This window comes from Mastomys coucha, unplaced genomic scaffold, assembly GCF_008632895.1.
Source record: "Mastomys coucha isolate ucsf_1 unplaced genomic scaffold, UCSF_Mcou_1 pScaffold22, whole genome shotgun sequence".
NCBI classification, from domain to species: domain Eukaryota; kingdom Metazoa; phylum Chordata; class Mammalia; order Rodentia; family Muridae; genus Mastomys; species Mastomys coucha.
Genome location: NW_022196905.1, coordinates 257,972,391 through 257,987,272, shown reverse-complemented (window position 1 = coordinate 257,987,272; position 14,882 = coordinate 257,972,391). Strand labels below are relative to the sequence as shown.

The 14,882-nt window shown below is 44.3% G+C and overlaps 1 protein-coding gene across 2 annotated transcripts in view; it reads left to right on the top strand.

Moving 5' to 3' along the window:
* The window catches only part of Mbtps1 (membrane bound transcription factor peptidase, site 1), a 49,552-nt gene that overhangs the window by 4,603 nt on the left and 30,067 nt on the right, over positions 1–14,882 (top strand). For both annotated transcript variants that reach the window (XM_031341554.1, XM_031341553.1), the window contains exons 2-8: positions 6,657–7,142; positions 8,132–8,389; positions 11,241–11,444; positions 11,912–12,022; positions 12,366–12,475; positions 14,209–14,325; positions 14,709–14,776. In XM_031341554.1, coding sequence (XP_031197414.1) covers positions 6,980–7,142; positions 8,132–8,389; positions 11,241–11,444; positions 11,912–12,022; positions 12,366–12,475; positions 14,209–14,325; positions 14,709–14,776 — 1,031 coding nt within the window. In that variant the 5' untranslated portion in view covers positions 6,657–6,979. The remainder of the gene's footprint in view (positions 1–6,656; positions 7,143–8,131; positions 8,390–11,240; positions 11,445–11,911; positions 12,023–12,365; positions 12,476–14,208; positions 14,326–14,708; positions 14,777–14,882) is intronic.

The following is a 14,882-nucleotide window of genomic DNA, read 5'->3' as shown; positions in this document are numbered from 1 at the left end:
AAAAAAAAAAAAAAAAAAAAAAAAAAACCCAAAAACTTTATAGATTAAACTTTATTTTACCTAATGTGTGTATATTCACGATGTGCTTACTGGTGTCCACAGAGGTAAGCAGAGAGTGATAGATCCCCTTGAACTGGAGTTTAGATTAGTTGTGAACCACCACGTGGGTGCTGAGAATCAAACGAACAGCAAGTGCTTTTAATTACTGAGTCATCTCTCCAACCTCATGGATGCAACATTAAAAGTCAAAGTTTGCCAGCATCTAGGAGATGGAAGGAGGTGGATCTGAGTTTGAGGCCATCCTGGTCTACCTAGTGAAATCCAGGATAGCCAGGACTATGTAGCAAGACCCTGTCTCACAGAGGGTATTGCTACCCTTTGTGTATGTGCAAAGTTTGGACCATTCTGTACATGAGTTGATTTCTTTAATACTTCATTAGCTCATTTTCCTCTTACTAGCACAACCGTTTTATCATTCTGGAGGTCAGAAGTCCAAAGTTGAGTCTCAGAGTTAGTATTGACAGCTGGTTCTTTTTGGAGGCTCTCAGGAGAGATCCCGTTCCTTCTGTTTGTAGAAGCCATCTATAATTTCTTGGCACCTTGATTTCTTTCTAACAAAAACCACACCCTGGCTTTTATTGTCCTATCCTCTGAACCATCCACTTAGCTGTATAGAGACCTTGTAGTGACTAGAGGTGGAGGATGCCCTCCCAGCTTAGGGTGCTCATAGCCTGCTGAGTCTTGGTATACAGTCACATCCACAGGTTATGGGGATCAAGATGTGAACATCTGTTAGGGACCATGATTCAGTCTTGTTCAAGACTTAGTTCAAGAAGTTGCTGCAGGGCATTCTGTAGTACAGACAAACCATATCATTTCCCCATCCATCCTCTATTATTGCATGCTTACATGGTCTCTAATTCTTCCCTATTACAATGCTCTACTGTATATCCTTGGATATAAATAGTGTGCTTTCAGGTTCACACATGTTGGACTGAATTCTAAGGGGCATTTTTAAAACACCAGGCTCCTTTCCTCTGAAGAATGTGACTCAGACACTGCGGTTCCCCAGACAGCTTCCCCACTCAGCAACAGGGTATAGGGGCAACAAGGGTATCCCTCTCTCCTTTAGGCCTGTTTTCTCACCAAGTGTGGGTAAGAACAGGATGTTATGAGGGTTATGTGAGTTATCACAAGATAGTGAATCCTACCTGCTTCCAAGAAATGCTAAGTAAGTGTTAAGTTTTTCGTCCTGGTGAGGAATCTTTTCTGTACAGTTTTAAGGGTTTTAGTACATATTGACAATGAGATTTAAAAAATAACATGAGAATATTTACTAGATTTGTTGAATTATTAACTATGAGTTATATTCTGGGTGCTTCACCTTTTTTCCCAGAAAGTTACTTGTTTTTTGTTTGTTTACAATATAAATGATAAAAGCATTAAAGCTAATTTGAACAGAATTTTTTTAACTGAAGCCTTTCAGAAAACATGACTGCTCTGTAGACTGGGAGTTAGAGTGCTCCTCCATGCTCCAATATCCCAGTCCCACACTCACATATTCAGCCAATTGCTGATTGAAACTATTTGGGAATGTTGAGATAGATAGGGGTTAAGAGCACTTACTGCTCTTCTAAGGAACTTGTGCTCTGGTCCCAGTTCCTACATGGCAGCTCCAGCACCAGGAGATCCCATGCCATCTTCAGGCCTCTGTGGGTATTGCACACATGTGGTACACATATAAAACACTTCATGCATAAGATAAAAAGTCTTTTTAAAAACCAAAATATTCAGAATCTTTATGTACTGAGCATGCCTTATTCTCTGGCCAATATGGCCTAACCATTTAGTATTTATATTTTTAGGTATTATAATAACTGGTATAAATTAAAGTATATGGGTAGATGGTGCACAGTTTCTATGGAAGTGCTATGTCATTTTACGAAAAGAATTTACATGTTTTTAAATGGAGGTGCTTGTGAAGTTGGAACCAGTCATCATAGATCCCCATGACCAGCCACACTCCCATTCCATTTTAGTCTATGCTGTCTACTGGTGTATCTATCTACTGGGTGTCATTGTACAACTGGTGACTGGTAGGTCGCTTCATGAAATGGCCTTGGGGTTTATCTCATGCCTCTTCGTGATTTGACTGCTGTGAAATTTTGGAAGGAACCTCAGAAATAGGGTTCTTCTCAGTGCTTCTGCTAAGGGAAGGGGCAGGTTGGGCCCCTTGCCTGTGGCTGGTTGGCTTGTATATGTAATGAAGTCACTCTTCCCCTTTGTAAATATGTATTTTAGTGGGCAGCATTTTGAAACTGTGTAAACATCAGAAGTTTTCTTAAGCTTCCACTTTGTTTGTGTTGGGGTCTGTTTTCCCATTTTGAATTTTCAAGAAGTTGTGATTTGTTACTCATTAGATATTGTGAAGCTAGATTGTCCTAGATTTGGCTAGGGAGAGTCCCTCCACCCTGGCTTCTGGCAGCATATCCGCATTCTTGGAGGGAGCAGTGCCTCACTGTCTGCTACTGAGCTCCAGAGTCATCTCTTCTAGCCCGACCTGCCCTTGAGCTTACTCTAGAAGGAGCCTAACTTCTTTCCCTGGAGAGTGGTACTCAGCCACCTGGGCACATGTGATACAGTGCATGGCACTGTAGCTGTGTCCTCGTGGCCAATGTGGTGTGTATTTAGATGTGCCCTTGTTTATTTTTGCATTTCTCTGTGTACATCTGAAAACCTGGAGTTTGTACCAGCATTTCCGTTTCAGCTCGTTACTGAATGGCTCATTTTATTCTTTGATGACCTTCTCCTCACACACTTTCTTACCTACTAGATTCTGTTCTCACTGGGTCTTCTGTGGCCTCCTTGTCCTCAGCATACTAACTCAGAAAGGGAAGGACAAGTTAGTGGTTTTCTTTCTCTGTGTGTGTGAGCCTGTGTACATATACCTGTCTGTGTAACTAATGTCTGTTGTGACTCTCCTGCTTGCCACTAGCTAGTGAGCATATCTTGTAACTCGTGTTGACTGATTTGGGGTCCTGTCTTGGGCACCATGGGTTGTTGATACAGGTGGATATGTGTGTTACAGCCCTGAAAGTGCAATCTGTTCTTTAAAGGCTGTACTAGACATGTCTGTGGGTCAGGATCTCTTAAACACACAGGCCCAAGAGCACAGGGGTTAATGGTAAGTGCTTGGCTTCTGGAGCCTGCCCTATGCACTGTCTTTTGACAGTCGAGTGGTGAATTAGAAGCCAGAAAGGAAAATGATTTCAGCCTTCTTCAGGATTGGGAACCTGTAGAAACCTCAGGGTCTGTCATTTTCCACCACAGGCCTGCCACTGCAATGTCTCTAAAAGCCTGAACTTTTCACCTTTGAGGACAATAGACAGGTTACTAGCTCTGTACAACAGAGTTGCTTGAGTTTTCTGTCATTTCCAGCCTGCTCATTTATCCCAGGAGACTTTTGTATCTGAAGCACCCTCCTTTTTTCCTTCCTTCTAGCACTGGTGGGTGTGCAGAGCCAGTTCCTGGAGTAGTCAGGACTTGGTAGAGTGCAGTCAGACCAGGGCCACCTGTTCACTTAGTGTAACCTTTTTCTGGAAGGGATCAGTGACATTAAAAAAAAAAAAAACATAAAAACATTTATTTACTTTGTGTATATGAATGGGTACTAGTGTAGAGATCAGAGCAGGCATCTGTGGGGATTCAGTTTGTGCCTTCTACCATGTAGGTTCCAGGGATGGAACTCAGATGGTCAGGCTTGGCAGCAAGGGCCTTTATCTGCTGAGCCATCTCCCTCTCCTGCTAAAAACTAAGCTATTAGATTCATCCAGTGGCCTGACTCTCCTTGTGAGAGATTGATTTCCCTTTTCTTTTGGCCTCTCCTGTTTTTTGTCATCTTCCCCAAAGAAGAGGTGCTGGGTGGCCCAAGATTCTGACAGGTTCTGGCTGCTTTCCAGTGTTGGTGAACATCCTTATCATAGATGTTCACGACTTGTTCTCACTGTGTGGGTATGAGTGCAGGTGTTCCCTCCTCTGAGCCAGTTTCCATAGTCTTCTCCATCTCCATTAGAGGCAAAGTTACCCTGTGGCTTTATTCTTCGCCTGCATTCTCCCGCATCTGGTCATAAGAAGTTTGTAGAGTCCATCTACTTATCCGTGAGGTCTAAGCGAGCACCTTCTCTCCCTTGGTTATTTAACCCATGATCTTCCATAGTCCTGTTCCCTGTCCCCTATTCCCTGTATTCATTGCTCCTAGAAGACTCGGGTCAGCTGTGCCTTCTCATCCCTTTCAGAGTAAGAAATGAGTTCCTCTCTGATGTACAGGGCTGTCCCTGGGCTGTCCCCAGTTCTTTATCTCCTCTCCTTTCCCTTTCTGCATTTTGCTCAGCCACACCAGCCTCTTTGCTTTTCTTCTCACTCCAAGCTACTTTCTTCAGGTTTCTACTTAAAAGTCTTTTATCCACTGCCTCTGTGGCACCTTGGCTGATGAGGCAGCCCTCTCAGCTGTCCTGCTCCCGTCCTTCCTCTGTTCCCAAGCCAGGCACTTACTATCAGCTAAGCTGAATTTACTTGTTTCTTCTGTGCCTCCCCACACTGGACGATAAGCTGTGCGAGGTCAGAGGTTTCTGCCATGGTTTGTCCAGGACCCTGACCTCCAGCTATACAGCGCAGAGCTCTGAGTAGTTGCTCAGCAACCTTGGTCTCTGGCTCTTTATGCTCATTTCCCTTGGCTGCTATTGTCTGCATTCTAGAATGGCCTCTCCAACCTGGTACCTGCTCAAACTCTCCTCCATGCCATCTTTCCCCCAACCTCCTTAAAACAGGATGCCCTATTAGTCCTTATGTTTGTTCTCCTCGTCCCCAGATATACCACTTCTTCCCCCATTGTATCTTCTGTATAACTAAATTTCTTGTCAGCCCTGAAGGGACTTTACCTCAGCTTCGGTGACCTCTACTCTGATACCTTCCTTTCCTGCATTTGACCTGGTGGTTGGTTTTTGGTTGGTCTCCTTTGCTCCCTCACACATAGAGCACTGTGTCGCTGACCCTCCCTCGTTCCCCATGTGCACACACTCCCTCTATAGCACCTAGGTCATAGAGTCTTTCTCTTAAGGCAGAGGGTTTTAAGAGGGTTTTATTGCTTTGTTTTAGATTTTATGTATATAGGTACTTTGCCTGTGTATGTGTCTATGGCATGTAGGTGCAGTGCTTAGGGAGGACATAAAAGGGCCTAAGAACTGGAGTGACAGGTGGTTGCGAACTGCCATGTGGGTGTTGGGAATGGAACCCAGATCCTCTGGAAGAACAGCCAGTGTTCTAACCACTGAGAAACCTCTCCAGTCACTTTTGTAAAGTGCAAGCTTACTCCAGCATTAGAACTTTTACATTACTCCAGTGACTGGCTGTATATTCTTTGACCAGTGATCTTTAGGACTGCTTTCTGAGACTCCTTTCTATGATAGGGCTTCTGACTTCTGCAGAATGTGTACACAGTGTTAGCTGACCTCTGGTCTTTCTAAAGTCTTGGATCTTTGTTTTACTCTTTTGTTCTTGTGGTTGACATTCTCACTGTCTTTCTGTTGACACAGACATAGTTGCTTCTCCTGTGAGTACATACCAGCAGCCCCAGTCTCTGGTGTGGGTTCAAAACTGGTATGTTTTGCAGACTAGGGTGGTACCGAAATAAAGTTTAGGCAGCTGTACTCTAAGTACCAGTTTCTGTCAGAAGAATTGAGTTGAACTGACTCATCTTGGTTGTTGGTGGCTCACTCTTTCTCTTAATTTTTCTTTTTAACAGTACAAGGGCCTCGCTTGTTCTGTGTCCACCTGCCCCCACCCCAGCTAGATTGTTCCTCACAGGTATGGTGGTGAGCTGGTTACCCTGTGGCACTTCGGCCCCCACTGCCACTGTTGTGAAGAACAGCTGTTCCTCTTCTACTTTAGTTATTTTGAGAGAGATCTGAGCCCATGAGAAATCTTATACTCAAATAACACTTTTCTTTAGGAATAGTTTGCCTCACAAACTGTCCTCTGTTCCACTTTCAGTAAAGAGCTAATCTGATTTTATAACAGATTAAACTATTTCAGTTTAAGTTTGGTGCTTCAGGAAAAATAAATGTAATAGCTGCAGAAAATATCTGTGCTATTTTTATAAAATTGGCAGAAAGTAGTGTCTATTACAGAACCTATTAAAATCGATTGTCCTTAGGTATAATTTACAGCAGAAAGTAAAGACTATGCTTTTCATTGAATAATTGTAGATGTTGATTGGCAACATACCCTGGACGATAGAGAGCTACAGATTATAGGAAACACAGTCTGAGGAAGATGTGAAGGGTGGGACATAAGGGCTGGCTTTTGCTCTTCCTTTCTAGTTACAAGGATGGGGCCAGCCTGCTTCCTGCTCCTTCTGTCAGCTCTCGTCCTTAGTCTCTTCACTTCTCTCACTTATTTTTCCCTTTACTTCTTAGAGCTGTCGGAATGTTTCCATGAAAGTGGTGAGGAAATGCTTTGTTTACAAAGCACTAGGGTCTTGCATCTACAGCTGTCTGTCTGTAACTGTGGTATCTGATCCTTCCATTTAAATGCAGCTGGAACTGTCATATCTGGCTGGTCAGGATGCTACTGATGTCTCTGTGCTGTTTTTGTTTCAGATCGGCTACAGAGCGGTGGATTGGTCATCCTGCTAGATTTGGGTTTGTGGTGCAAATGGAATTTAGGACTCAGTGGACTCGGCCCTAATGAGAGAAGCCCCTGTCCAAGATGGAGAAGAAGCGGAGAAAGAAATGAAAGCCTCTCTTTGGGCCAAGCCGTGGGTGACCATGGGACTGAGGTTTTCTTTACGTTGGACAAGTCTGTAGGATGGCTGATCAGTAAGGTTGCAGCATTTAGCCAAAACAGAAATCCACTTCTGATCAAGGAAGAGCCTAGTGCGATTTGAATTTATGCAGTTTTATGACCATATTCACTTAGGACCATGAAGCTCGTCAACATCTGGCTTCTTCTGCTGGTGGTTTTGCTCTGTGGGAAAAAGCACCTGGGTGATAGGCTGGGGAAGAAAGCTTTTGAAAAGGCCCCATGCCCTAGCTGTTCCCACCTGACTCTGAAGGTGGAATTCTCCTCAACTGTGGTGGAATATGGTAATGACTTGTCTTCATTGCTGGGCCTCCCATCCTACTCTTTTTAAACTAATATAAATCCTGGCTTCTGGTCACTTCTGTGGTACATTTCAAATGGGCTGAGTGTACATCATGTTGACTAACCTTTGCTTAAAGTGTTTGCTCTGGACTAGAACTGACTGAACCATTGTAGCTGGGAGGGTGCTGATGTAGGTGCTCAGCTGACATTTTGGAGGTCAAGCCTCAGGCAGAGCAGGAAGTCTGTGACTTGATCCGGAGCTTCGTCTTCACCTTCTGTAGAACAAACAACTGTATTTCCCTGTTGGGAAACTACATTTTTTTTACTGTAGTTGAATTTTAGTAAATATGGACGTTTTATCTTATTTTACCTTATTTATTCTTTCAATTTGCAAATGGTTTACGTGTATGAATGTTTTGCCCGCATATTTTGCCATTCATGTGAACCACATGAGTGCTTGGCACTTGCAGAGGCCAGAGAGGGTTTTGGATCTTGTGGAACTAGAGTTATAGGTGCTTGTAAGCTACTCTGGGTCCTGGGAACTGAACCCAGGGTCTTCTCCAAGAACAGTAAGCACTCTTAACCCCTGAGCCATCTCTCCAACCCCTCTGATTTATGTTTCTTAAAATGAGCTGCCTGACACGGGTGCTGGAAACTGAAATCAGGTTCTCTGCAAAAGGAGTCCATGATCTTAATTACTGAGCCATTTCATCAGACACACACTTACTCAAAAACAATCAAACAAACAAACAAACAAAAAACTGCACAGGTATCTGCTTTTGAAGTGTGTATTTTGTGTGATTTGAGGTTTGTGTGAGTGAGCTTTACTCAGCTCTGCGTGCTGTCGCCTTTGGTGGTTCACACTCATCTCTCTTGCTCTTATTTGGCTGTGGGCTCTGAGGTGCATTGTTCTTTTGCCAAAGAAGGTTGACAGTAGGTATACTCTGTTATATATATAAGTACTTATTTTTACTGTGGGCATTGATTTCAGAATATATTGTGGCTTTCAACGGATACTTTACAGCCAAAGCTAGAAACTCATTTATTTCAAGTGCTCTGAAAAGCAGTGAAGTGGACAACTGGAGAATAATACCTCGGAACAACCCATCCAGTGACTACCCTAGTGATTTTGAGGTGATTCAGATAAAAGAGAAGCAGAAGGCGGGACTGCTCACACTTGAAGATCACCCAAACATCAAGCGGGTGACACCCCAGCGGAAAGTCTTTCGTTCCCTGAAGTTTGCTGAATGTGAGTACGGTCAGCACAAGCCACACCACTGCTTGGCTTTCACTACAGAAACACTAAGGGTCATTTGGGATCACCCGTGTCCTTTTTCACAGTTCTCCAGTGGAGAATGTTGTCTTTTTTTTTTTCTTCCCGAGACAGGGTTTCTCTGTGTGGCCCTGCTGTTCTGGAACTCTCTCTGTAGACCAGGCTGGCCTCCAACTCAGAAATCCCTCTGCCTGCCAAGTGCTGGGATTAAAGGCGTGCGCCACCACTGCCTGGCGAGAATGTTGTCTTGACAGGCAATTTCTTTGTTTTATTTTCTGAGACAGGGTTTGCTGTTGTAGCTCAGGCTTCAGATTCACTCTGAACTGAGACTGGCCGGCCTTGAACTCCTGGCCTTCGATGTGCTCCTGCCTCTACCTCCCAAGTGCTGTGATTGCAGGAATGCACTGCCATGCCCAGTGGATAGCAATTTCTTGAGAAAAGCAGTTTCATGCTGTCTTGGGAGGAACTCCAAAGATCTGTAGCATGGTGGCGACCTTTATCTCTGGGAGCTGGTTTCTGTCTGTGTTCATTTGGGACTCTCCCAACTTGGAGTCTACCAGCCCTTCATGTGTAGAGTGGAAAGTCTTAGAAAAGAAAAGACCGAGTCCTGCTCTATAGGTTAGGCTGCCAGTGAGACAGTTTTCTTGCCTCTGCTTTACAAATGCTGGGATTATAGAGGCCTGCCACCCACCTTTCTGTAGGCCTTGCCTTTGAGGCTCCTCTGCACCTGTTCGCTCCTCTGAGTACAGGCTTTCATCTTTGCAGCTCTCTTGCAAAATATCTTTTCCTGGACTTTGCTTTGTTTCTCTCTGAGCTCCCTGACCTCCCTGACTATAACCAGAGGTGGGTGTTGTAGTGTACCTTAGTATAATCTGTGCACATTGGCAGGCCTGTGAGTGTGAGTCAAGAGTCTGGTTCACACTTTCTTGGGCCTAGTATTACCTCCAGTTGGGCCTTTGAAGGTAGATTCTGTCCTAGTAACAAGCTAAATGCAAGCTGATGTTCCCCAGTTTTTCCAGTGGTTATTCATATCACACAGTTTGCCTCTCTCTGTTTTGATTTTCTTTGAGTACTGTGTTGTGTTCTAGGTCAAGCAGAGCAGACCACTCCCCATCATGGAAATATTTTTACTAAGTATTCTGGAATTGTCCTTCTGTTGATGTCAAGAGTAGAGTCACCCCAGGGAACTTGGTGCAAGTAGATTTGAGTTGGACTGTCATAGACAGTTACATCATGGGATTGACAGTCTCTTTTCTAGGACCCCTTTTTTCATGGGTGTGGTCTAGAGCCTTGAGAACGAGAGTCATTTGCTTTAGAACCAATACTGTTACAGTAGTAGAGGACAGGCTTGTTCTTAAAACTGACTTGAGGCATAGCAAGGTGGTTCAGTGGGTAAAGTTGTGTGTCATGTAAGTTGGGCAGTCTTGAGTTCAGCCCCTGAGAGCCATGTAAGGAGAGAGCTGATACACAACAGTTGCACATGCTTCCCCACTAATAAATGAAATTACGGCTTTAAAAATATGATTTGTTTATTCATTATAACATAGACCTTAAAAGGTAAAATGAAAACTCATAATAATATCTTACTTTTATTTTATTTTATTTTATTTTGTTTTTTAAAACAAGGTTTCTCTGTGTAGCCCTGGCTGTCCTGGAACTCACTCTGTAGACCAAACAGACCTTGAGCTCAGTGATCTATCTGCCTGCCTCTGCCTCCTGAGTGCTGAGATTAGAGGTGTGTGCCACCACTCCAGCACTCTTTTATTTTTTAATTTTTTTAAAAAAATTTTAATGAAGGGATTTTTTTTCCCCAGGTATTAAAATTCATCATGTAAGTGTTCAGTTTGACAGATCTTGGCAGTAGTACACGAGCTAGGTAGAGTATTCTATTTCAGACCCTCCTTCTTGTCCTCCTGGTTCTTTTAGTTTTTGGAAGGGGAAATTAGAAAGTAAGGAAATTACTTGGGCAATTCATAGTTTAAAGTCCTCACTGGAGTCTAGCCTGAGGTCTGCCCCAAGTATAGCTCTGTAAAGGCTGCTTATACATCAGTGGCCAGCTCCCGGGCCATTCCCCTTTTTTCTGTCATCTCAAGGTGGGTTTTTTTGTTTTTTGTTTTTTGTTTTTGTTTGTTTTTCGAGACAGGGTTTCTCTGCACAGCCCTGGCTGTTGTGGGAACTCACTCTGTAGACCAGGCTGACCTCAAACTCAGAAATCTGCCTGCCTCTGCCTCTCAAGTGCTGCAGTTAAAGGCATGTGCCACCACTGCCCGGCATTTTTAAATTTTTTTGGGGGGTGAGTTATTATTTATTTTTTGAGACAAGGTTTTTCAGTACAGCCTAGGCTGGCTTTAAACTTGTAATTCTGCTTCAGCCTTGTTAGTGCTGGGGTTTGTGACCCCCAGTAGGGCTTCTATGGAAGTTGCTGTAAGTCTTTCTCTATGTACCCTTGGTTACAACAGTCTAAGAATCATTTGGGAATAGCATGTCAACTAAGTCTGCCCCCTTGTTGTGATCACCTTGAGGAATGTCCTGAAATATGACTTCAAGATGATCTTGTCAGGGGCTGGAGAAAGGCTCAGTGGTTAAAAGCACTGACGGCTCTTCTGAAGGTCCTGAGTTCAAATCCCAGCAACCACATGGTGGCTCACAACCATCCGTAATGAGATCTGATAGCCTCTTCTGTAGTGTCTGAAGACAGCTATATATAATAAATAAATAAATAAACAAACAAACAAATCTTTAAAAAAAAGAGAGAGAGCTGATCTTGTCTCTGAGCACAGCGTGTACATTTCTCCTGATCTCTGATCATGCTCTTCCTTGATTCTAGCTGACCCCATTGTACCCTGTAATGAAACCCGGTGGAGCCAGAAGTGGCAGTCATCACGCCCCCTGAAAAGAGCCAGTCTCTCCCTGGGCTCTGGATTCTGGCATGCAACAGGAAGACATTCAAGTCGACGATTGCTGAGAGCCATTCCTCGCCAGGTTGCCCAGACATTGCAGGCAGATGTGCTGTGGCAGATGGGATACACAGGTGTGTGTTGTAGACCAGGAACTCTGCAGCCCAGGGACTTGGACAACATTCAGGGAGGCCTTCTGCTAGGTTGCCCTGCCACAGGTCTGCCACCATATACATCTGTCCTTATTACCATGTGTGGAGCTGGGTACAGTTAACTCTCCCTGTATTTACCTCTTAAGCCCAGCATCTGTTTGTGTACACTTGAGTGTATATACATGAGCACATGTATGTATATGAACATGAGCGTGTTTGTGTGTGTGTGTGTGTGTGTGTGTGTGTGTGTGTGTGTGTGCGTGTGTGTGAATGTATACCATGGCATGCATGAGTGGTAGGCATCTCTCCTCCTGTCTGGGACCTGGGAATGGAATGAAGGACATTGGGAACTTTGCTGTAGCTCCATCAAAGGAATGGTGCTTTATGAGTAGAAATCAAGAAAGATTCTTTCTCCTAATGTGATTGTTGTTTTCTCTTTTTGGGATAAGGTGCTAATGTCAGAGTTGCTGTTTTTGATACTGGGCTCAGTGAGAAGCATCCACATTTCAAGAATGTGAAGGAGAGAACCAACTGGACCAATGAGCGGACCCTGGATGATGGTAGGTCCCAGTTAGATGAGGACAAGGCTCCTGGTCTAGAGGCCAGTACTTGTGAGTTAGCCTCTGAGTGCACAGACAAGCCCAGGTCCTCAGAAGCTCACAGATGATGTGGGGAAGTAGAGGCTGGGAGAGAAGGTGGTACCTGCTGAGAAGGGTTACCTGTGGATTTAACCACAAAAGAGACAGGAGCAGTGGTGTTGGGGGTATAGGGGTGGGGGAACCACAGCAGAAGCTGCTGAGGTGTTTCTAAGACCAGGCGTGTGTAGTCATTGGTCATTTGAGTGCTGTACTTTGTTGTTTGTCCTTAGCTGTCTTCATGGGACTTCTTTTTTTGTGGCTTCAGGGCTGGGCCATGGCACATTCGTTGCAGGTGTGATTGCCAGCATGAGGGAGTGCCAAGGATTTGCCCCAGATGCAGAGCTGCACATCTTCAGGGTCTTTACCAACAATCAGGTGTGTGTTTGAAGGGCTTTGAGACACATGAGTGGTCAGAGGTGAGGCTTACAGTAAAGCACCATTGCACAGCTACTACAGATGGCAGGCTGTGGTGCCATCCTTCTTTATTGTGTGCTGCACTGTCTCGTGCTGTCCTGCTCTGCCTGTCCTTCCCCCAACACTGTGCTCATCAGCTTTCCCTAGTCCTGAAGACCTTTCTCCAAGGCTACCGTGGTTCCTTGATGTCATTTTCCTTCACATCAGGCCTGCCTGAGCCTTCTAGCTTGTTGTCTAGGACTTGCAGGATGGAGTTTTGGCATGTGCACAGCATGTTTGCCACCCAGTTCCTTCCATTGCTGGAGAAGAAACACTATGGTACTGACGTTTGTACCCCAGCAGCTAAGCTTTACAGCTTTGTTTCTTCATTTCATCTAGAAACAAAAGGAGGAGGTACTGAGAGAGAGGGAGGAGAGAGAGACAGAGACAGACAGAGAGACAAAGAGATAGTTTAAGAATGTTTGTGTATAGAGGCCATATGTTAGCCTGACAATTTGGTTCCCCTTGTTTGTTTTTGAGACAGGGTCTCACTATTGTTCTTTGTCTGATCTGGAACTTATGCAGACCAGGCTGGCCTCAAACTCATGAACTAATAGAGATCCTCCTGAGTGCTGGGATTAAAGGCATGTACCACCATGCCCAACTTCACCTTGTTACTTGAGACAGGATCTCTCGTTTGTACTAGATAAAAGAGAAGAGCAGCAGCAGTTGGTCTAGAAAGGGGCTGCCACACAGTCCCTTCATAAGATGCCATTCATTAGGAGAGAGAACATTAGACAGTAACAATAGGGCATGTGGAGATCTAAGCATTAAGGGACCTTAGTAGGAAAGAGTCTTCCCTTTAGGTCCTGGAGAGCGGCCTCATTAAGAATGAGAGTAAAGAAATAAGAAAGGAGGGGGTTACTACTGGTATGGGGTTAAGCCAGAGGAGCCTCTTTAAAGAGCAGCTTTCTGATTATTTCCCTAATAAGCACATCCTAAGAACAGAGAAATTATCAGGCTAGCAGTATTTTTCACAGTGATTTAGTTCATTGTAGCATACAAGGCAAAGAGCTTGGTACCATAAATTGAGAGCTATCAAGTCACTGTGTAGATTGCTCAACTCTGTTCCAGAGAGAGCTCAGGGAGCCTGGCCTGATTCAGGCCATGGGATCTAGTCTAAATATGTAGGCCCATGATCAGACAACTGGGACCTGGAGCTTGCCCATTAGGCTAGTTTGGCTGGCAAAAAAGCTCCAGGGATCTGTTCCCCTAGACCTGAGATTTCAAACATACACCACTACATCCAGATCTTAATGTGTGCATCAAATTCATATTAAGCAAGCTTCTGTTTGTTCTTCTTTTTAGAAATGAAGGTTGTTAGACAGATACTGTAAACTGTAGAAATGGTCGACATCACAGCAGTGTATTAGAATGGGTCCTTTTATAAGGGCAGTTAGATGCCTGGGCTAATCCTTGAAGGCATACTGAAAGGTAGACGGTTGCCTGTTGCCCCTGGAGGCAAGAGACAGTATACAGCACAGAATCCTTGGTTCTAGTTCAAGGACTTAGTTTGTGGGTTTGTATTCTAAAGTGTTCTTTACTTGTGATTTATCCCCATGCTTTGAAGAATGAGCTTGTCCTTAGAAAGCAGAGTTGTTACAGCTCTTTACACTCTCACCGAGGCCCTCAGAAGACTGTTTCTATTTAACCAGGTGTCTTACACATCTTGGTTTCTGGATGCCTTCAACTATGCCATCCTCAAGAAGATCGACGTTCTAAACCTTAGCATTGGCGGGCCCGACTTCATGGACCATCCCTTTGTTGACAAGGTTGGTCAAGTGACTGTGAAGGGCAGTATGTTGGGTAACAGCTCTTGCTTTTATATCTGCAATATCATGTCACAAACCCTTGGGTTAGAGGCCTGGGAACAGGTATTTTAAAGGAACATTACTGCCTCCCTGGTGCCTTGATGCCTTTCTGTTTAAACCTGTTTTCCTAACCTAGCCACTGGGCCAGTGTGCTATGCGCTATCCAGCCCCAGGTTCATATATTTGTCCTCCAAAACCTTGTCACATGTGCCCAACCTCTCTGGGCCTAGCACTGCCTTGGAGGAGGCTCCTTTCTAGGGCATACTTGCAGAAGGTCCATAGTTTGAGGGACAGTGATGTATTGCTACAAGCACTCATTAACTAAATGCTTGGTTATTTTGTAGGTATGGGAATTAACAGCTAACAATGTAATCATGGTTTCTGCTATTGGCAATGATGGACCTCTCTATGGGTAAGTTACCCCAACAGGGTGATGTGAAGGATTCTTCTTCCCTTGGAATTACTGAACTTGTGTCTTCCGTCTGTGTGTCTCTGTGTGTCCTTGTTTATATCTGTCT